This window comes from Microtus ochrogaster, chromosome 7 (assembly GCF_000317375.1).
Source record: "Microtus ochrogaster isolate Prairie Vole_2 chromosome 7, MicOch1.0, whole genome shotgun sequence".
Classification (NCBI taxonomy): domain Eukaryota; kingdom Metazoa; phylum Chordata; class Mammalia; order Rodentia; family Cricetidae; genus Microtus; species Microtus ochrogaster.
In genome coordinates, this window is record NC_022014.1 from 41,463,497 (window position 1) to 41,487,235 (window position 23,739).

The 23,739-nt window shown below is 46.3% G+C and overlaps 1 protein-coding gene across 2 annotated transcripts in view; it reads right to left on the minus strand.

Annotated features, from left to right (window-relative positions):
• Positions 1 to 23,739, minus strand: part of Gria1 (glutamate ionotropic receptor AMPA type subunit 1) — a 326,032-nt gene that overhangs the window by 29,652 nt on the left and 272,641 nt on the right. For both annotated transcript variants that reach the window (XM_005350036.3, XM_005350035.2), the window contains exons 12-13: positions 12,170 to 12,368; positions 5,386 to 5,633 (exon numbers count right to left, since the gene is read on the minus strand). In XM_005350036.3, coding sequence (XP_005350093.1) covers positions 5,386 to 5,633; positions 12,170 to 12,368 — 447 coding nt within the window. The remainder of the gene's footprint in view (positions 1 to 5,385; positions 5,634 to 12,169; positions 12,369 to 23,739) is intronic.

The following is a 23,739-nucleotide window of genomic DNA, read 5'->3' on the forward strand; positions in this document are numbered from 1 at the left end:
CTCTCTCCCCCTCCCTCCCTCCCTCCCTCTCTCCCTCCCTCCCTTCTTCTCTTTCTCCCCCGTCCTCTCTCTGTTTTATGTACATGCCTGGGTGGGTGTTTTCACGTGAGCATACACATATGGAATGCAGAGGTCAACTTTGGGTGCCTTCCCGTATTGCTCACTACCTTGGTTCTTGAGGCAGTGTCTCTCACTGAACCTGGAACTTGCTGACTTGGCTAGACAGACTGGCTGGCAGTGAGTTCCAAGGATCCTCCTGCCTCTGCTTCTCTGCCTTGGGATTATAGGCCCAGTCTGTGTAGTGATTACATGGGTTCTGAGAACTGAACTTGGGTCCTCTACTCTCTACTGACGAGCTATACTCATATCTTCTAGACACCAGTTTTCTGAGCTTAGGAGGCAGAGGTTCAGAATCCATCTGGGAGCAACGGAGGGCAGACTGGAAGGAATGTTCACTATTGTGTGGGGGTATGGTGTGATGCAGAACAATTGGAAGATTGCCAGGAAGGTGGCCCTGGGCCTGCGAGCACCTGCCTGGAGGGGCTGTTACTGCTCTGCCTTTGGTGGGATGGCGAGAATCTTGTAGCCATGTCCTGAGCACACAGCATCACATGTCAAGAGCATAAGCTTTTGTCACTTTCCAGTCTTGCGAGTGACTTACAGTTTCTGCAAAAGCGCGATGGTTCAGAGGACAAGAGCGGCTCCACCACGCTCCCTGGTTTTCACATATCCTACAGAATGGCTTTTGGGATCCAGTCATTGGATGTAAAGTAGCTGGAGCTGGCACATGCATCTCTAGGGTTTGTTTTTACAGTGACTCATTTATATTTAAACCATCTTGGTGAAGCAACTCCTCCCATCTTTGGTGTGTGAGGCAGAGATCTAGGGGAAATTGGCTGGAGTGTGTATGTGTATAGTCTTAGCTGCTAAAAAAGTGATCCTTTCCTTTTTGGCCTGTGTGTGTGTGGTATGTGTGCTTGTGTGTATGGGAGTTTGGTAGGGGGACAGAAACATATGCAAGTGTGTGTGCATGTGTATGCATAGGTCTGAAGTAGATGTCAGGAGTCCTTCTCAATAGCTCCCGGTTTATTTACTGGGGCAAGGTCTCCGGATGAACTTGAGCCTAGTTAATCTTAGCTGGTCTAAGTAGTCAGTTTGTCCAGGACCCCCCCCCCACCCCACTGCCTGAGTGTTGGGATTATAGGTGGCTGCTACACTGGCTTGGCTTTTATGTGGGTTTATGGGATCTGAGCTCCATTCCTCGGGCTTACACTCAAGCACTTAATTTGGTGAGCCAGCGCCCAACATCGATCTCAATACAGATGAGAAACAGAATCCCATAGACAGCATGGGGATTTCCCAGGCAGAAAGCTGGGCCCTCTTCTGGCAGCTTTATCCATGTGTTGGTTGCTCAGAGGTCACATGATCCGTGGTTACTATGAAGTACTCCAAAAAAAGGAGGATGAAGAGAGAGCTGGGGAGATGCAACCCTGAAGCTGGAATGCCTGGTGTGAAGTGGGCCCTGGGGTTCTGTAACTGAAGATGGAGGAATTTATGATTTTCTATTCTTGTTTACGTGGATGAATGTGTGCCCATGTGAATTTATGCTGTGTGGTGATCTGACACCTTCTGGCCTCTGGGAATCCCGCAACCAGAGCATCTGGGTTTCTCGTTCCCTTTCTCCCGTTCTCATTCGCAAGTCCTAATTGTCTTGTCTTTTTTACAGAAATATAAACCAAAAAGGTAGGCTTTTCTTCACTGCAGACTCAGGCTCCTGGTGTTGACCCCAGGAAGAGTCTCTGAGTATGGAAAATACACCAAGACTTTTCAAAGCAAAGGGACCTGATATTGTTAAACCAGGACCTGTTAATCATCTTCTGCCATCAGACTGCCCAGTGGTTGCTCTGGCCTCTAAATTCTTTATTTTTTCTCCTGAGTTGATGGTTATCAGTTTGCCCATGAACACACACACACACACACACACACACACACACACACACACACACACACACACAGGCTTCATTCTAGCTGCTGCCTTTGACAGAACTGTCAGTCATCCACCCTGGAGCTGCTTTTGAATAAGTCACAGCCCTGGACACTGAATCAGATGGCCTGTCCTCATGCCCACCTGCTGTCTCTTTTCTTGAACCTGCACCTCTGGAACATGGGGCTAATGACAGCCCATAGGGATGAGACGAGATAGTGCTCATACCACAGTCAGTGGCTGTTATTAGAGTAGGGAGGCTTTGCCATGCAGAATACTCAAATTTTGGGTCCCTGTCACTGAAACTTGCGGTACATTTCTGGTTGTCTTGTTATTCAAGTGACTTTGTCAGGGGAGGAGAGGTCTCAGGATTCTGTTGATGGAGAGACCACAGCTTCTCTCTGGGCCCTGTTGTCAGCTGGTGGCCTTGACCCCAAAGCCTTCAGACAACCACTAACTTTCCCTGAACCTGTGACATCTGATTCTGTACGCTGCATCTTTCTAGGCTGATTGTCTGTACGTTCCTTGAATAAAAGTCATTTCCCCAACAAACACTACTATCTGGATCTTGTTTTAAATCTGCCTAAACTTATACCAAGAGTCTTGTGAGTTCCTCAGGATGCGGGTGCCTGTTTGATGAATACCAGGCTATGACATTTCTCTCCACTAAGGTTGTAGTCAGTGGTGTTTAAATCCATGATGACATTTTCATTGTTTCAACTCCTGGAGAATTACTTAAAATTATTTAAAGCATTTTCACTAATATTTGAACAAGTCTTTCATGAAACCTTCTCCAGGCTCATGTTTCAAGCTCAGCCCTGTCTTCTTTTCATTGTCTTCCCCTTGGTTTATCCTGTGTCATGATTTCTTGCTTCAGTGTTTTGAGCAGGCTGTTCTTCACCTGTACCTGCTCATTAAGATTTTAACACCCATTCTCTCTCTCTCTCTCTCTCTCTCTCTCTCTCTCTCTCTCTCTCTCTCTCTCTGTGGTGTGTGTGTGTGTGTGTGTGTGTGTGTGTGTATGTGTGTGTGCATTCATGTGAATAAGTGAATACAGATACCCACTGATCCCATCAGATCCTTTGGAGCTGGAGTTACAGGTTGTGAGCTGCCTACTACCTAGTATTGGTGCTAGCAACTGAACTCTTATCCTCTGTAAGAGCAGCAAGTGCTCTCAACTGCTGAGCCATCTCCCCATCTTCTTGCTTTGCCTCGTTGGTTCCTCTGAATGTAAAACCTTATTTTGAAGAAAGCAACCTTGGAGGCCTTCCCCCCACCCAGGCTCTACCCATCCCCAGGACCTGGCTGGGCCTTTCTACCTAGCTGTGTTGAAGGTCCTCTACTTGCCCTCTGCCTCCTGTTGTTTTGATGGATTCAGCTGTTGATTTTTTTTAAAAATCTGTCTTCACAGAGATTTGATGTTTGAATCTGTGTTGATGTTTACCATAAATTCTAGAAAAAAAATCTTTCAAGCTGTAGCCTATACTTAACATCTATACTTGGAAATTATCACAGATCAGTTCTTCTTTCTCTGATGTTTCCTCTTTGCTCTGGTTCCCACTTTTCTGTACCATCCTGAAGAATTTTCCCTGATTGCCCCTCCCCGTACAAGCATACCAATTCTCTTCGATTTTACCTGCCTGCTATTTACCACACTCTCAGATTTTACACAGAAAGATATGTCATTTCTGTAAGCTGTAATTTGAACTTTATCAAGTGTGCCCGATCTTTAATGAGTCTCTCTCTCTCTCTCTCTCTCTCTCTCTCTCTCTCTCTCTCTGTCTCTCTCAGAATGTCTCTGATTGATGTCTTGCTTGTATTGCCGACTCTGGAGTATGTGGAATGGTGTGCAATTTGCAACTCCATCCTGCTTAGGGTAGTCTCAGAATCATTAGCCTCTGCTTTTTCACTTTGGTTTTGATTTCTTTTTTTTTTTTTCATTTTGGCCCTAGAGAGTTTCTAACTTGCATTTAAAAGGCTGGTTGTTACATCCTATCCAGCATACCCACACATCTTACAGTGACAGCTTTGTTCTTCCTTGTTACTGGAAATAGATGTCCTCAAGGGCCCCTTTTGTAGGCCGTCCCAGTACCTTTCATGATTATTAGTAAAGCATTAAGCAATTATAAGCTGTTGAACGCCTGCTTCTGCTCGCAATCATGTAGTTACATGGGAAGGGTGCCTTGTTCAGAACACTGGTGCCAGCTGCCGTGCCAGTGCCCGGGATAATGACGAAACTCAATGTCATTTCCATGAATGAAGAGGGCAAGGCAGAGTGGCCGCGGCTGACATGTCAAGCAGGTCCCTCTCCGTCCCTTTACAGCCCTTATTAGCCCATCTTGTCTTCTTAAGAGGGTATCCTTTCTCCATACATGTTTACCCCCTCTGTAGTTAATAATTTCTCACTGGTGACTTAAGGCTATCTTTCTGAGATAACACTTTATGTAGTTTTTCCAATCCCTGATTTTTTGTTTTTTAAGATTTGGATTGTCTGTGTAGCTCTGGCTGATCTGGAACTTGATATGTCAAACAGATTGGCCTTCAGCTTAGAGATATTCTCCTGTCTCTGTCTCTTGAATGCTGGGATTAAAAGCATGCACCACTATGCCTGACTTCCGTTTATTCCATTTTGACCCTCAACCTTCTTGACCTCAGAAGGGCTGCAGTGCGCAGGTTAGGAAACCTAGGGGTTGGGTAATAAAATGCCTTCCCTTCTGCAGGATAGTAGCAAATTCTAGAATTAACTCTGCTTTAGCCCATTTGATCGCAGGTATGCAGGATTTGCCCCTAGCTATCGAAAACAGATAGCAAAAGTTCTGTATGTGAACATAATCTCAGCTTTGCCCCTTTTGATCAACTTACTCTTGTATCAAGACTCCTATATCAAGACAGACACCCGGGCTGTGTTAACTGGGACCTGTTCATCAGGAGGCACTTTGATCGGAACGTTTGTCAAGGCTCAGCTGGCTGGACTTTTCATTTGGACAGTGTGTTTCAACTTCTTTTGTGAGACACATTACAAACCATTTCCCGTCAGAGTCCGAATGACTGGAGAACCCTGCTCATGGCTGAGCTGGATGCAGGGTGTCTAGTAAGGGACAGAGTGTCACAGATGGCAGGATGGAAGCACACTTAGGGAGTGGGGTGAAAAGCGAGGCATGGGGAAGGACACACAGGCAGCAACATCAGCGCAAGCTGAGGCACCCCCCCCCTCCAGGTCACTTTCCAACCTCAGGGCTGATGGTCACAGATGGCTCAAATCTTCCAGGCCCACAGGCATTTCAGAAGATCTCTTCTTGGAGGTTTCTATTATGCGTGGGGGCCTGTGGTAATGCAGCGGCTCCCGTTCCTGAGGTGGGGAGGGCAGAGGGAGCACGAAGGAAGCAGATCTGGGTACTTACCTCAGGGCGGACCCCTTGGGTGTTGCAATGCCGTAGCCCTTGGAATCCAAGTTACCTCCTACTTTCATGGTGTCACAGGGCTTGCGCTGCTCAATGTACTCATTCATGGTGGACTCCAGGAGGTAGGCATATTTGCCTTTGGATTTTCTCACTCTGATCATGCCCTCCTCTGTGGTCCGAACAAACACAGACGGCTCTGCTGACTTCATGTATGTCCACATCTTCTCAAACACAGCGATTTTAGACCTCTGGCAGGGGATAGGAACAAAGCCAGGGTTAAGCAATGGTGGTGCTTGATTTGGGGTCGGCGCGCACATCAGTGAGGAGCTGAGTGGAGTTTGATCACACATTCATGAGCCAGATCAGCTTAGGAAGAAACAAATTATGAGTGATTGCAAAATAAGAGCCTCTAATTAGTACCAGTAGGTTCCAAGGTACAAATATCTTGTAAATATAGAATGAACAGAGTATCTCAGAATCATTTAATTACCTCTGAGCAATTATATTCCTTCCAAATAGGGGAAAGATAAGCAACCAGGTCCCTGTCTAGCTTTGAAAGACATTGTGGAACCTGTCTATAGTTCAAAAAGGGGAGCATGTATACTGCTCCAAAGCAAAGGGCTGAATTCAGGATTTGACTTCACTGAATACAGCAGCAGCAACAACAACAGCAACAATAATAATAAACAAACAGTAGCAACAACAACAAAATCCTTTCTTGCCCATGCCAAGGTCTAGTAATTTCCTATATGACCTGCTGTCTAGACATCAATTGTCTGATAAAGCACACAACATGGGTGATGGTTGGAATGAGAATTGCCCCTCCAAGACTCTGATATTTGAGTACAAGGTCACAGTTGGGGGTGCTGTTTGGGAAGGTATAGGAGGTGTGGTCTTGCTGGAGGAAGTATGTCACTGGGAATGGGCTTTGAGAGCTTAAAGCCTTGCGATAACTCCCACTTCACTTTCTCTGCCTTGTGTGTGGGGTTGAGGATGGGAACTCTCAGCTTTCTGCTTCTGGCCACTACGTGAGCTTGCTACTGTGCCTCCACACCTTGATGGACTCTTATCCCTCTAGAACTGTAAGCCCGGAGAAACTCTTCCTTCCTTAAGTTGCACTGGTCATGGCATTTCAGCACAGTGACAGAAACATAACCAATGATGCCGGAGACCCAGTACGCTCATCTCCTTACATCTGAAAAGCCTCCAGCCTGGGACTGGGCACGAGCTCAGCTGGTGAAGTGCTTGCTTTGAAAGCATGAGTCTGACTTTAGATCCCTCATATCCACGTTAAGGAAGAACCGCCTTGTGTGGCAGGGCATGCCTGGAATCCTAGTAGTGGGAAGGCAAAGGCAGGAGGTTTCCTGGGCTCGCTGGCCAGCTGGTCAGTCTTACTAGGTTAAATCAAGGTGCTGCAGGTTTGCTGAGAGACCCTATCTCAAAAATAAAGATGGAAAATGATTGAGGAAGACAATGGATGTTGAGTTTTGGCCTCTGTGAGCTTGTGCACATATGTCTTCATGTACCTACGTGTGTATGCACACGCGTCCACATGCGCGCGCGCACACACACACAGACTCCAAATTTAAACTGCTTCTTCATCTCTGAAACCAGTTCTGACCTTTTTTTCTTGGGAGTTTTGGTCAGATTGTTTAATCCTCCTAATGCAGAACACTTGTATCCTTCTCTTTCCAGAGAGTGGGGTCAATCCTCTGTCCGCGGAGACCCTCAGCCCCAGGACAGCAGCCCTTAATCTCTAGGAGACCCTTGCATCCTGAACCAACACTGTAAAAATGCAGACACCTAGCAGGGCCCCGATCCACGAGGCTTAGCATTTGTCAGTGAGGCCTGGTTTCCCTGGAGGTCACCAGTTTCACGGTCACTCAGAGTATGGATTGGGTACTCTGTGGAGATTGCTAGTCACCAGTTTTTGGGAACTGGACTCCAGTCTGTAGAAGCTACTGAGGCAGGCAGGCACCCTCTCTGTGTCCTCCTCACCGTCTGAGGCTCTTGTCAGGACTCATGACTTAGCGCTGCAAAGCAGCCTCTCACCTCACAACCTCTCAATCCCTCAAGCTTTTATTTATATTTTTTTGGGAGGAGGCTTTCCCCAAGGATATTTTTGGGGTTGTTGGAATATGGCTTTTGAGTTTTCTTTTCCCTTTGTGTATGTGTTTGTATTTATCTGTCCCTGTCTTGTAGAGCCCAAAGGTCAACATCTGTGCCTTTCTCTATTGCTCTCCATCTTACCTTCTGAGATAGTCTCTCAGTAAACCTGGAGCTCACCAGTTGGTTAGACTGGCTGCCTAGAAGGCGCCAGGATTGTTCCGTCTTGATCTCCCAGGCACTGGGGTTACAAATCTGTGTTGCCACAGGTTTTTCCCCAGTTCTTGGGATCTGATCTCAGATCTCCAAGCTTGTGCAGTGAGCACCTAGCTCACTGATCTCTGTCTCCGGTCCCAAGACTTTGGAAACAGACAAATGCTAGCTGCCTACAAAGGGCTTAAAAAAAAGAAAGGGCAGTTACTGAAAAAGTTATATAGCCTGTATATCAGTTACTAAATAGATCACATTTAATTAATACAGGATCATTATTATACATGCAAAATTGTTTTTGTCTGTACAAAGTATTAGGTTTATTTTCTTGGTGTCAAGAACATCAGATGTGAATGGCATTTCAACACACAACTGTCACTTTGGGTGACTGATCTATAAGATATTTAGGACCCAGAAAAATTCTAAGTTTTTAGTTTAAAATGTTGGGAAATAGTTACTTAGAATTTCAAGGAGCCACTTAACATGGATTTACTTTGCGATGGTCCTTCATTAGACAAACTATTTCATTTGTTCCATAGAGTGATTTGGAGAAAACACTGGACTGGGTGAGAGGAGCCTGGGTTCAGCTCTCTGTTTTATTTCTAAGACTTGGTTTGTTCTCTGGAACACTCTTCTTTGGGCCGCTATTTCCTCCTTTTAGTTCATGATATTTTTCAAACATCTTGCTGGCTTGAAATGTCTGACTCTGACCTGAAAACCACCGTGGCAATGTGTGAGAGAGGAGAGCAAAGGAAGGGGCAGCACCCACACCCAATCCTGGCCTGTCCAGGAGGCTCCATGCTCTCTTACAGGAGACAGTGAACTGCATATATTCAATCAGGGCCGGGTGATCTTCCAGACACAAGATCAACAGCACACACAGCGGGGCAATTGTAAGATGCAATTTGACCTGACAGGATGGGCACAGCAGGGAACAAGCTGTGGACAGGCAGAACTGAGAAACCCTGAGGCAGTGATATGCGGAAAAACACCACATTCGCTCAGCCACACCCCCGAAACCCAGGTTGTGCTCACAGGTGCTCAGAGACCACCAGGACAATCTAATCTCCAAGAACTCCAATGGGGTACGAATGGCAGAGACGCTTGGGAACGTGCCAGGCTATCTGTTCTTGAATGTGTCCTGCGTAGCTCCCATCGCCTTTCGCACATCTTAATTAAACCATCCATAGAGAATTCAGAGACTCTGGATGGGTTGCCATGGGGACTGGAAGCCAGGTTCTTTTGAGATGGGGGTGAGGAATTCCATGCTTTCCTTTCCCCTCTTTCTGGGTAGTGGGAGTGGAAGCTGATGTCTCCCTATCCACCAAAGTCTTGGTCAGTCCCAGACGTGCCAGGGCTCATAGGACATCTCTGAGCAGTGCTCTTTTGCAGGTGTAGAAACTAGGACCAGAGATGTAGCAATGAGAACTCTGTCGTGGTGTCAGGCACAGAGAGAACTTCTGGTGGCACAGATGTGCCTTTTCTCTGTTTCAGCCAGCTTCCTCTCTCATTTACCTTGCCAGCCACAGACGCTTAGGCAAGTACCATCACCTCTCTGAGACTCACTGTTTCTCTTTGAACAGTGGTGATAGCAGTTCCCATGGACAGTGTTGCCATGGAGACATGCTAGCCCAGCGCCTGGCATGAAGAAAGTGCTTAAGTGGTGAGACTACTAGGAGTATTTGTGTCCCCCCCCTCCCCGGGTTACCTTAGTGTTGGGATGCTCAGTGCACGGCTTGCTTGGCACCTTCTTGACAACAGTCAGGGAACACTTTGACAAAGTGCTCTTCCCTTGGAGACCCCTGCTTCCCCACCTGGTCTATCTAGCCTCGACACAAAGGTCTCTTCACATCCCCCGGTCTTCACATATTCTCACGGCTCTGGTACTATCCAACAGCTCTATTCTCACGGTGCTACTTTCCCCCAGTGGATCATCTTGTTTATGGAGGAAACAGCTTTTGCTGTGAGATAGTTAGAGGAGGATCCAGGGACAAAGCAATCCCTTTTGTAAGCACCGAGGGTTCTGGGCTCAAGGAAATCAAGTTGTCTGCATGAACTGGCAGTCATCTCAGAGAGCACGGGCCACTTTACCTCATGAGTGAATGCGGGCCCTTAAATACGAAAACGCTGACTCCTTAGCCCGCCAATCAGTCCTTGTTCTTTTCCCTTCCACATTCTTCCTCCTCCAAACTTGGAAGACTTTCTGGAACCCCGAGCATGGGAACTGGATCCACCAACAGATCAGAATTCCCCATTCAAATTAATGGACCAGATTCGTCCCAGTTGGATGATTAATACATGCAGCCTTCTTCCCAGGGTAGGAAAGCTTCCAACCTGGGAGCATTGCTTAGCAGCTCACATAGGGAACTGGTTCTCTACCTCCCAATAACCCTTTCTCTTCTCATACCCTTTTGTCTGTCATTCTTTGCAATCATGGACCACGAGCTCAGAAGTCATTGGCTAGGGATGACTCTGGAAGCCATTGCGAAAGAGAAGTCCTGGCAAGAAGCAGTGTCTGCAATGCTGGGAGACGGACTAGAACTTGGGCAATGGGAGGCGTTGACATGCTGCAGGTCTGGAGCCTAAGTACAGTTTATCTTGGTCTAGCTTTAGCCATTCTTTGTCCCCCATTTGTGTCAGACCCAGCATCCCATCACTAAGGAACAAAGCTGGACTGGCCTTCTAACAGATGCATTCTCTTTGGAATGTATTAACAAAACCCCAGTTTTCCATAAACCGTAGGACTAAGAGTGTCCTTACATAACATGCGAGGCCTACAGTTGAGGCTTCTCTGCTTTGCTCTCACTGCCTACTTAGCGTTTCTACTAATGTATTTGAAACGTGCCTAGACTAAAGAATTTTATGTTCTGTTACTACAAAAACTTCCACATTGGAGCATGGGATTTGAAGTGACCTAAGTCTGGGTTTCCAGCCCATGGCGACTCATATTTGGTTCCAGAATAAACTATCTCTTATTCCCTTTGACGTAAGAGACGTGTTTTTGTGTTGACGCCTTCAAGTTTCCGACCCCAGTCTTCATGCATGAAGTCCATTAAGGCTCCTTTGATATCAGAAAACCCACAGCAGGAAGGAAAGCTACAAGTCTCGGGTGCAAGTCTTATCCACATATTTCCCAAGTCATTCCTCACTAAACTACAGACCCGGGAGAACAGGGATGGGATAGTGTTTCCTGTGCTTTGATGGGGGGTCTAAATCAACCCTGGAGCTTTGAAATTTCTATAGATACAGAATTCTACTTCTCAGGGGTCTTAAGACAGCCAAGGAAGGTTCCAAGAATTAGGTTTTGTCTAGGGGTTGATCAGGCCATGGCTACCAACTGTGGTGTTTTCCTTACAGCTATTGTAAGGAAAAAGGCAAGCACCCCCAGAACCTGCCTGGTGTCTGGTTCTAGGAGAATACCAGGCACCCTAATTCTTACTTCTCCAAAAGAGCTTATAGGCTCAGGCTACCAGATTTTAAGACACCAGGAATGTGCAGTCGGCACATTCCTTACCTGTAAGACAGGTACACCTTATCCTAATGGACCCCTCTCCACTTCCTCCCAGATTCTCTTTAGCTCCTCCCCAGCTTCTCCTTAGCTCCTCCCCACCTCCCCATTTCCTCCCCAATGTCCCACCTCCTCTAAGTCATATATACTAACAAGACTTCTTCCTCCTTTTCCTTGAAACTCAAGACCCCCTCCCTTGCCACCTGGGAATTGGAGGTACCCTGACTACAAGGAGTGTGGACTATTCATTGCCCATCTGGCATAAGACCTCCATTTCTGAGACCTATAAGAAGAGACCAAAATTCTGCCTCAGAGACACGAACTCTCCTCAGATCCCCTACCATGCTGTCTATCCATGGCAATAACAATTCTTCGAATGAATCTCCCACCCAAAAAGGCAGACCACCTCAGTGGTCCTCTTGAGCCCCAAACCCAAGAATTTTCATGAGTTTCTGGGATTTGTATGAAGGTAGGCAATTACTTTGCTGCTGGTAATTGTCTGTCTGTCTACTCTATATCATCTATCTATCTATCTATCTATCTATCTATCTATCTATCTATCTATTATCTATCTATCTATCTATCTATCTATCTATCTATCTATCTATCTATTATCTATCTATCTATCTATCTATCTATCTATCTATCTATCTATCTATCTATCTATCATCTATCTCTCATCCATCCATCCATCTACCCATCCACTACTATCTCTCTCTCCATCCACCTATCTATCTATCTATCTATCTATCTATCTATCTATCTATCTATCTATCTATCTCTCTATCATCTATCCATCCTCTATTTATTTTGTCTTGATTGGGAAACAACACAGATCCTCCCATGCCCTTCTGCTACAGAGTTGCATGCCCCTAGCCCCTACCCTCTTTACTGAGAAGGGAAGCGGAATGGAGTGAGTCCCTCCAGAGAAGGCTCCTCGGGATCAGGGAATGCCCTCACCCTGAAGAACTCCTTAGTGGAGCCTGCTTCCAATGTCCCATAAGCAATTTCTGTCTGCTTTGCCAGGTCCTCTGCACTCTCGATGGGAGACACCATCCTTTCCACAGTCAGGAAGGCGGCCAGGTTGGCTGTGTAGGAAGAGATGATGATCAAAGTGAAGAACCACCAGACACCGCCGACGATGCGTCCAGACAGGGACCTGCAGGCCAAAGGGGACAGGGGTCAGAGGCGTGGACATCAGTTACAGAAGGCTCTGGAGAGGAGCAGGGAGCCAGCAGAGGTCTGCCAGCAGAGCTGTCAAACCAGATTGCACTCTCTGCTCTGTAAGGGAGAAGAGAGAATTCAAATGTTAGAGTAATGCCGTGCCTCCTTCCTTGTCATACGCTAAAACTTCTTGAGCTTTCTGTCCTTTGGGTGATAGTGTACAGAGGCATGTAGGAGATGAAGCTTCATTTGATGTTCCCACAGTCCCTTTCTTATGCCCCCAAAGCCACAGGGACCTTTGGGACCTCCCAGTCCAGGGCTTCCCAATGACCCCACAGTGTGGTGTGGATGCTCCTCGGGGTGACTTTGGAACTCTCCCAGGAGGAACGAAGACACTGTCAAGTAGATGCTTGTCCCCTAACAGGCCATTCCAGGAATCTCATACGGGGGAAGGCAAAGTCTGGGACCCCTAGGGCCAGTGAGAGGAGGAGAAACTTGTCTTCCAGGGAAAGATTTTCCACAGATCTGACAAGTGAGAGAGATTGGAGCTGGCACTATGATGAATGGAGCCATGTCCGCTGCTTGGCTAGCGGACCTCCAAGCCTCTGTTTAAACCTAAATACCACATTGAGATTCTAAGAAAGGACTTTCAGGGAATCACCATGCCTTCTCGTCCCTACTCACAATGTAACCACACTGAAGGCATCTCCTCTCTCTGTTTTTCACTTTTACTTGTTCATTAGCATATTGAGGTTGGGAGGCAGAGCCTGGCTCCATGGGACTACTAGAGTCCGGATTCTGACTCCACCCACTTTGTGTGATTCTTAGGGAGTGTGATGGTTAATATTGATGGTCAGCTTGGCAGGATTCAGGCAGACAGACGTTTCTAGACTGAGGAAGTTTCTAGACTGGGTGAGTTAAAGTGGGAAGACCCATCCTGAATGTGGGTGACACCGTTCCATGGGCTGGGGTCCTAGATGTAAGGAATTGGAAAAAGCAAACTGAGTACAGCTTTCATCTCTTTCCTGACTGTGAATGAGACACGAGCAGCTGCCTCACATTCTTGCCCCTGTGCCTTTCCTTCCCGGATAAATTGCTGTGCGAGCCCAACCAAGCCTTCCTTAAACTGCCGTGGCCACAATAAGAAGAGCAAATAATGTAAATAACGAAGGGATGGCATAGAAGACCCCTGTCAGGAGAGTGGATTCCAGGCAAAGCACACGGAGCCCTGCTTTCTCTCACTGTGTGTACAACATTGGACAAGCCCGTAGGTCTCTTTGTCTGCATCTTCAGACCACGCTGTGAGGATGTGGCTTATCTGCAGGACATTCCCCAGAAGGGAAAAGGCAAGCAGAAGCATGGCAGGTAGTCTAGTGCCTGGCTCACAGTGAGCACTTCCTGGATGGAGGTACAAACACTTCGGGGTAGAGCCCTACCCAGGGTAGAGGTGTCGGGGGTGGAGCCTATGTCAGAAAGCCTATTCTGAGACTGAGTAGGGACTGGAAGTTACCAGCAGCCATCGGCTTTTGAGCCAGCAGTTTCGCTAACCATCATCTGTGAGAAGGAGATGGATCTAGACCACCTCCTTTCTTTAAAAGCATGTCCTATCATCCCTGTGAGGAAGGGGACAGAAAGAACACTTTCTGGGGCCCTTCATTCAGCCACACTTAAAAGGTCATGGGGTGTGACCTATTTCCTCCGCTCTTTGATTTCAAGCAGCTATTTTTGCAAAGGTCTGGGAATGAGAGCTCTGAGATTCTGGCTTTGGATTGCAAGAGGGAAACAATGTCCACTTTGCCTCATTTCTAATCTGAGCTCTGTCTACAAAGAGATGCCCAGAATGAGGTGATGGGCTCTGGCCAAACTCAACAGTTTCACTGATGAAGCAGCTGCATCCGAGATAAGCCAGTCACAGCACATCATTAGCTACCAGCCACTCCTTTGGCAGAACTGGGGTGACTAATTTTAACCTTCCCAGCTGCTGGCCACTGCTGTAGCTCTCTAGCTGAGTGGCCCAGGGCTAAGGGCTGGGGGTGGGATAATGGCTCCAAGGACAGCCACTCCACTGCAAGGGTCTATTACCTCAGAGCTCTGACTCACAGAACAATGTGTCTTCCCTTTGGGTAGATCACGCAAGTGTTCATAGCCTCAGTTTGCAAAGTAATGGATGAATATTAATAGATCCACTCATTCATTCATCTATCCGGTAGTTTGTTAGTTGTATTAGCTTGCCTTTCTGCTGTAATAAACACCATGACTCAGAGCAACCCGGGGAGGAAGTGCAGGCCACCACACTCGGCTTCCTCTATGAAGCCTGGAGGTCAAGGTGAGGCAGGAATGCTTGTGTGGCGAGCACTTTACCAACTGAGCTTCCTCTCAAGCTTCAGATAGAGCCCAGCCCCACGCAGACCTTTTAAAGATGTAAACAGGTTCATAATACTTGCCACCCCGATTTAAGACCAGTTGTGGTTAGAAAGAAAAATCTAAACATTTTACCGAGGCTCGAGAGACCCCTCCTGATTAACCCAGCTCTCATAGCTTCCAGTGGGCACCTTCCTCCACCATGCTGTGGCCCAGTCTCCCTGGCCTTTGTAGTTTTGAGACCAGTCTTTCCCACCATGGTGTGGTTTGTGTGAGATTGGACCCCACAGGCTCACTTATTTTAATGCTTCATTCCAAGTTAGTATAAGAGTTTGGGAAGGATGAGGAGGTCTGGCCTTGATGGAGTAGGTGTCTCACTTGGAGTGAGCGTCGAGGTTTCCAAAGCCCCCACCATTCCCACTTAGTGCTCCCATCCCCCAACTCTCTTCTTCTCTCTGACTCTCTCAGTTTCATGCTTGTGGATCAAGAAGGTGTAGGCTCTCAGCTACTGCTCCAGTGCTGCTGTATTCCCTGCTGTAATGGCCGTGAACTCTTACCATCTGGAGCCCTAACCCCCAAATTAAATGTTTTCTTTATAAGCTGTCTTGCACATGGTGTCTAATCACAACCATGGAATGGTAATTAAGACCCCCCCCCCAACACACACACCTTGAGGACATTTGCAGGTGCCCTTCTACCAGGGACTTACCTCCTCAAAATCACCCCAAACCTGCCTCTGTAGACCCTTCCCTTGAGGCCTCTGTTCTCACACCTCCTGCTTTCCACAGCCCTGTGATGTCATACTGTTTCAGCCTCCCCCTTCTTTGGCATTGCTCTTTTGGTGCAGTGCTTCTTAAAGCTGAAGAGACGTGTCTAGAGTCACACAGACAGGCTGGCCGACTCTCTGTCTCCATAGTTGTGTCTACAGGTCTTATCAGTATCACTTCTAGCTCTGTCCCCAGCATGCAACTTAATGCCTGGCCGAGAGCCTGTAATGGGTAGGTGAATGATAACATATCTTCTCAGCAGCGACAACACGGTGCAGCATGATGGGAAATATCAAAGAGGTTTCCTCTACAGAGAAGAGAACTGATTTAATAGAAGAGGCAGACACACACACACACACTCATACACACACACATACTCATACATACATACACAGACAGACACACTCATATACGCACAGAGGCAGACACAGATACACACACACACACACACACACACACACACACACACACACACACAGAAACCCCCTTGGAATGTGTTAGGCTGAAGGGTACAGGTGTCACTCATTAAGTGCTAAGAAACTTGGGGTAGGGAAGATCATGTCCTTCTAGGAAACATCTGGCAAGGCATCAGGGACGAGGTGTCACTTGACTGGGCCAGGGAGGCAGGCTGTCTGTCTTAGGTTCTATTGCTGTGATAAAATAACATGAGCAAAAGCAGTGTAGAGAGGAAATGGTTTATTTTGCTTTGCACTTCCTGATCATAGTCCAGCACCCAGGAAAGTCAGGGCAGGAACCCAGGGCAGGAGCTGATGCCAACGCTGTGAAGGAGGAGTGCTGCTTACTGGCTTGCTCCTCAGGGCTTGCTTCACCTGCTTTGGTAAATAAACCAGACAGGCTCTGAGTGGCCCCGCCCACAGTGAGCTGGGCCCTCCCACATCAATCATCAATCAAGAAGATGCACCACAGGCTTGCCCACAGGCCAGTCTGGTGTTTTCTCAATTGAGGTTCCCTCTTCCAAAATGACTCTAGCTTGTATTGAGTTGACATTTAAAACTAGCCAGCACACTGGCTGTGAACAGCCTGCCACAGAGCAGCATTTCCTGGAGTGGGAACAACCAGCAAAGGCAGGAAGGGAATGTGAACAGTGGTCATTCCAGTTTCCACACAACACAGGAAGCTCCCCCAGCACCACCGTCTATGCAGGCCCCACCTGAGCTGCATAGGACATTAGTTCCCATCTCTCCAATCTTCATCCTTCATCGTGGTGGGGCAGTAGGAATAGGGCATTGGCTCCACCGGGAAACCGAGGTTGAGAAAGATGAAATACTTTAGATTACAAAGACAGCCATAGAACTTTCACGGGAACCCAGGATCTGACTTCAGGGGTGTGACTTCACCTGCATAGAAGTTGGATTCTGCTGAAAGCCACCCCCCATACTCTCAGGGCTGACTGCAGGCCCTGACTATCCATCACCCCGCAGTTCCTAGAAGGGAGTGTTTGGCATCACACTGCGGTTAAAATGAGACTTCTTCCATGCATAATTTTGGCTTTACATACATAGAGGATATCTTTTATAGCTGCTGCTGGACAGCCCATAATAACAAAGCATATGGTTTTCTTTGCATATAGAATGGTCCACCCCAAGCTCCCGCTACCGCTGGTCCATCCATCCGCTGGTGGTCAGAGTCCAGGTGGGCTCTGAGGGCCTCGGACCCTCTCTCAGCAGGCCAGGTGTGAGCCTGTTTCTCATCTATGATCCAAATATCCGGCACTGGAAGTCTTTAGGGTTGGGGATGTATTTAAATACAGCATGCTGTTTAAGAATAACGAACAAACAGGAGGTAAATGAACAAGGCACGCTTCTGCTTTAATTAACGTGTGGTTATCTTCAGCCCAGACCACATACAAGCAGTAGCTATTTCACTTAAAACAATAGATTGAAAACATCCCATTTGTCAGGTACCAGTTTACCACCGCCTGTTCCCTGCACGCTCAGCCCCTCCAGCTCACTTCTCCCCTGCTGAGCGGTAGAACAGTCTCCCTGAGCAGGGCCAGTCTTCCTTTCTTAGCTCTCCAGAAACCTAATCATGTCTTCAAAGGGACACTTAGCCTGTCTGAGATAGTTAAGTGGGAGTTTGGAAGCTCTGTGGACCACCCGCTGTCCTGCCCTGTGGGAAATTATGGGCAGGCCACCTCACATCTCTGAAGCTTGGTTTAACTGCCGATGGAATGGGGGCCGTACTGGGATCCCCTAAAGGGGCTGGAAGGATGAGCTGTAGGCACAAGTCAGGGTACTCCGGCCCAAATAGACACCTAAAAGTGGTGTCTTTGCTCGTACCTTACATGAAAGAGGGCATGGAAACAAATTTAACAAAGGATGTTGAATAAACTGTGCAAGTCATTTGTTGATTAATTTTTGTCTTTTTTTGAGACAGGCTCTCAGGTAGCCCAGGCTGGCCTCCTAGTCACTTTGTAGACCAGACTAGCCTTGAACTCTCCAGCTTTTTGCTGGGATCTCTCCTATATTCTTTGTACAGAATACAAAGCTGATTATAAAAAAGAGTATAGTATTGTATGGTCTCATTTGAAAAACTTACTTTCCAAGGATCTGTAGTGAATGCCTGTCGTCTCATCTGTTTAGAAGACCGAGACACAAGTTCACAAGCTCTAGGCTATAGTGTGCGGTGCTGATTTGTGTCTGCACTGAGCTTGACACCAATACTGTGGCCTCCTAGAAGGTAGAGACCACCAGGTTGCCTAAGGAGGGAGGGGTGAAGCTGGCTCAGGCAGGAAACAGAACAGGCCATAACTCCCATGATGTTCAGAAGTGGAACCAAGCCCATGGATAATCTTTGCAATCTAACCTGGGCAACACAGTGTTATCCGTCTCTTTAAAAAACAAAAGTAAAGTAACAACCTAAGTCAGGGGGCTCTCTGAATATATACACCAAGGCTAGGTGTTTCATACGTGTGCCTGGGTAAGAAGCATCATTTAAAAATGATTGATTTTTCTTGACCTCAAAAAATTCTACAACTCATAAACACTCAGTAATGTGGCAGGATACAAGATTAACTCGAAAAATCAGTAGCCTTCCTCTACACAGATGATAAATGGGCTGAGAAAGAAATCAGAGAAGCATCACCCTTCACAAACAGACACAAATAACATAAAATATCTTGAAGTAACTATAACTGAACAGAAAGAAAGACCTGTATGACAAGAACTTTAAATCTTTGAAGAAAGAAATTGAGGAAGACACCAGAAAATGGAAAGATCTTCTATGTTCTTGGGTAGGTAGCATTAACATAGTAAAAATGGCAATCTTACCAAAAGCAATCTACAGATTCAATGCAATGCCACTCAAAATCCCAACAAAATTCTTCACAGACCTCGAAAGAATGGTACTCAACTTTATGAGGAAAAGCAAAAAACTCAGGCTAGCCAAAACAATCTTGTACAAGAAAAGAGCTTCTGGAGACATCACAATCCCTGACTTCAAACTTTACTACAGAGCTACAGTACTGAAAACAGCCTGGTATTGGAAAAGGAACAGACAGGAGGATCAATGAAACCAATAGAAGACCCGAAAATCATTCCACACATCTATAAACACCTGATTTTTGACAAAGAAGCAAAAAATATAAATTGGAAAAAAGAAAACATATTCAACAAATGGTGCTGGCATAACTGCATATCAACATGTAGAAGAATAAAAATAGTTTCATATCTATCGCCATGCATAAAACTCAAGTCCAAATGGATCAAAGACCCCAACATAAAGCCAACCACACTGAACCTGATAGAAGAGAAAGTGGGAAGTACACTTAAACACATTGGCACAAGAGACCACTTCCTAAATATAACCCCAGCAACAGAGACCCTGAGAGAAACAATAAATGGGACCTCCCGAAACTGAGAAGCTTCTGTAAAGCAAAGGACACAGTCAATAAGACTAAACAGCAGCCTACAGAATGGGAAAAGATCTTCACTAACCCCACATCAGACAGAGGTCTGATCTCCAAAATATACAGAGAACTCAAGAAATTGGTCATCAAAAGAACAAATAGTCCAATAAAAAATGGGGTACAGACATAAACAGAGAACTCTCAGCAGAGAAATCTAAAATGGCTGAAAGACACTTAAGGAAATGCTCAACATTCTTAGCCATCAGAGAAATGCAAATCAAAACAACTCTGAGATTCCATCTTACACCTGTAAGAATGGCCAACATCAAAAACACTGATGACAACTTATGCTGGAGAGGATGTTGGGTAAAGGGAACACTTCTGCATTGCTGGTGAGAGTACAAACTGGTACAGCCGCTTTGGATTTCAGCATGGCAATTCCTCAGAAAATTAGGAAACAACCTACCTCAAGACCCAGCAATACCACTTTTGGGTATGTATCCAAAGGATGCTCAATCTTACCACAAGGACATGTGTTCAACTATGTTCATAGCAGCATTATTTGTTATAGCTAGAACCTCGAAACAACCTAAATGCCCCTTGGCTGAAGTATGGATAACGTAAACGTGGTACATTTACACAATTGAGTACTACACACACCCACACCCACAAATGACATCTTGAAATTTGCGTCAAATGGATGGAGCTAGAAAACATCATATTGAGTGAGGTAGCCCAGACCCAGAAAGATAAATATCATTTGTACTCACTCATAAGTGGCTTTTAGACATAAAACAAAGAAAAACCAGCTTACAATTCACAATCCCAGAGAACCTAGATGACAAAGAGGACCCTAAGAGAGACATACATGGATCTAATCTAAATGGGAAGTAGAAAAAGACAAGATCTCCTGAGTAAATTGGGAGCATGGGGACCATGGGAGAGGGTAGATGGGGGGGAGAGAGGAAGAAAGGGGAGCAGAGAAAAATATAAAGTTTAATAAAAACAATTTACAAAATAAAAGTGATATTTCATAGATGTGCATCTGTTTTTTGCTCTATGCATGCAGGTGACTGAGGAGGCCAGAAGAGGGAATTGGATCCCTGGGAGCTGGAGTTTCAAGTGGGTAAGTTGCACAGTGTGGATGGTAGGAACTGGACTCAGGCCCTCTGTAAGAGCAACAAGTTCTTTTAATGGCTGAGTCGTTTCTCCAACTCCCATAAGCTTATTTTTATTCCTTTGCTCACAATTTCATTTCATTTCTTTTCTTTCTTTTTTCTTTTTGTGAACACTGGCAGTTTGGTGATAGGTAGAAAGTCAAACACAGTAGTCAAAAGTCTGGAGTGTTGGATCATAACAACTAGGTTCAAATCCCAGCTTCATCCTTTCTAGCTGTGTGAACCTGAGTAGCTATCCTCACTTCTTGAAGCCTCCAGCCCCTCATGTGTGGAATGAGCATGACTGGTTCAGGCAGGGCTAACCATTAAATAATTAAATAACGTATTTTCTTTTTCCTTCCTTCCTTCCTTCCTTCCTTCCTTCCTTCCTTCCTTCCTTCCTTTCTTTTCTTTCTCTTTTTGATTTTTCAAGACAGGGTTTCTCTGTGTAACAGCCCTACCTGTCCTGGAACTAGCTCTTGTAGACCAGGTTGACTTTGAACTCACAGAGATCTGCCTATCTCTGCCTCCCATGTGCTGAGAATACAGGTGTGCACCACCACCACTTGGCAAATAGTGTAGTTTTCAATCCACTAACTTGTTGGGTGACAGAGTCTGGAACAGTGAAGGAAAACTTGCCAATGAAAGGCTCGTCTAATGGGTTATGTTACAGACGACAGGTTAGTGTCTTTTGCCAACTCGATATAATTTGGAGTCACCTTAGAAGGGCACCTCAATGGGAGATTGTTTAGATTGGGTTGGCCTGTAGTCATTCAAGTGAAGAACTTTCTTAACTGAGCGAATTGATATAGCTAAGACCCGGCCACAGAGTGTGGCATCATTACCTAGTCAAGGGCACCCTGGACAGTGTAAGATGGAGAAAGAGAAAGTGGCAGCGTGCATTCCTTGCTCTCTGCTTCTTGACAACGGATGCAATACAACCAGGTGTCTCAGTCACCTGCTACCATGGGTTCTCTGCACTGCGGTACTGTAGTTTGTGGCTGGGGACAAGAATAAACCCTTCCTTCTGTAAGCTGCTTTGTCAAGGTATTTTATCCCAGCAGCTGCCAATGAAACAAAGGCCGAGCCGAAGGTTGGGGCATAGTCTAAAAGGGCGACTAGTCTGTGAGCATCTGCTTTAGACAGAGAACGCAGCCTGGAGAAGCACGGGTCCCAAGGCAGGCAAGGGTGTCATGCGATTGAAGTGATGAGCACCATAGAACCTTTATGGAAAGGGAGCAGGGTCTAGATAAATCAGGGTGCCGAGCTCAGATGTGTACCCCTCTGAGGGGCTTCTCCTCCTCCTGAAGCCGGCCTGCCGGGCGCCTCCGTGCTCTTTTCTAATTTCTTGGAAACTCGTATTCTGGTCAGGCCCTCCTACCATCTCAGCCTCACTTCGTTACTACACCAAATTACGAAGCCACTGAGGGATTTTAGATTCCGTCATCATCCTCTATAACCCAATACAGTTCCAATATCTGTTGAAGGAACAGGAAGCTTTCACATGCAATTCGTCCCGCTTTCCCGAGCTATCTATAGAAGAAAAGAAGTGAGTGCTTGCTCTATGACTCAATAGACTTCATTGCAAAGCTTTAGAAGACTATTTTGGAAGAAGTGATAATTCAGACACATCTCCAGTTCTCACACGGTTATAAAATCATGTTCCTTCAGATAGCTTTGCAAAGTGATTGTCGGAGAACAGATTATGTATGACACAAAGTTCAGGTAATAAAGTTTGTTTCTTTAAATGCATTGTAAAAAGCTGAAGTTCCCACCAACTTTGCCAGGTTCCCACCACTGGTGAATCACTATCCGAGATCTCTCCGGGTCATTACAGAATACAGCATCTGCTCTGCTCTTCCCATTTCTTCTTCAAGAGTTTCCACCCAGCTTAATCTCCCTCCAACAGCAACAAAGGTGGAGACCAATCTGACTCTGACCCTGCCCTAGGTCGTACAACTGGAGGAAGAGGCTCCATGGTACCTTCCTTCTAGTGTTCAGGAGACTGAGGAGGCAGGGTCTTCCTTCCCACCCGCAGGAGATGAAGGTCTCCTTCCCTATCTTTAGATATGGAAACAGCCCTTCCTGAAGAAGGTGGGAGATTCTTTTTCATCAGGACCTGATTCTTGGTGACTGTCTCTACCACTCTTCTTCATCTCTGTGGTCCATGCATCCAAGAGTATGTATTATCTTGTTCCCATGTACATGGAAGATGTGTTAGGTAGCACTGTAAGCTGACCTCTGCCCAAGTATCACTCCAGGCTGTTCTCAGTTACAGAGGGGAGTTGAGCTGTGTGTATGTGCTGATCTCCGCTCATCCGCTGAACTTAAGGCCAGGGTCTTATCTAGTGAGATCTTATCTAGTTCCAGTCATGGAACTCTTAAGAAGAAACTTCTCCAGAGTCAGAGAGATTGGAAGTGCATGTGTGAGGGCTGGTGCCAGGGATGGTTTCCACCATCACGATGACAGGGGTTCAAGGCCCCAATCCAGAGCAATTTGGAGAAGCTGAGTGGTTCCCACTCAATCAACAACCAAGAACTCCTGTCGTTACTATGAAGTGAATTCTGATGGCAAAGGGGATGTGTGGAAGAGGATCCACCCAGGTAGGAACTCAGTGGCCCCCAACTCCACTGCAACCTTGTGAGTCCCCAGTTGAGAACCAAGTCATAGCATGCTAGCTCTGATTCCAGAACTAGGAGGTGCTGAGTGAGGTTTAAGCTGTGTTTGGGGCTGTTACAAAATCATATAACGTGAATGTAGGCTGGCTGCCATACACACAAGGCATTACAAACTTGCCTCAAATATCTCCCATGTCTTCGACTTGAAGATGTCTGCAATAAGTCCTTAACTCATTTCCCCTCCTCCTTCTCTTCCTCCCCTTCTCTCTCCCTCCCTCCATCTTTTCCTCCCTTCCCCCCTCCTTTCTTCGCTGCAGTGTTGTGTGGAATCCAGAGCTTTGTGCAAGAGAGGCACATGATTCACCACTGAGTCACTCCCAAGTCTCAACTTCTAGGAAGCACGGTAATTAAGAAGTAAGGAGAAGGGGCTGTTGCCGGGCTGCTTGGGTTTAAGGCTAAGCTATAAAGATGAGGCCAGTGAAGGGCATCTAGGTTGTTTCCAGGTTCTGGCTATTACAAATAATACTGCTATGAACACAGTTGAACAAATGCTCTTGTCATATGATAGGGCATCTCTTGGGTATATTCCCAAGA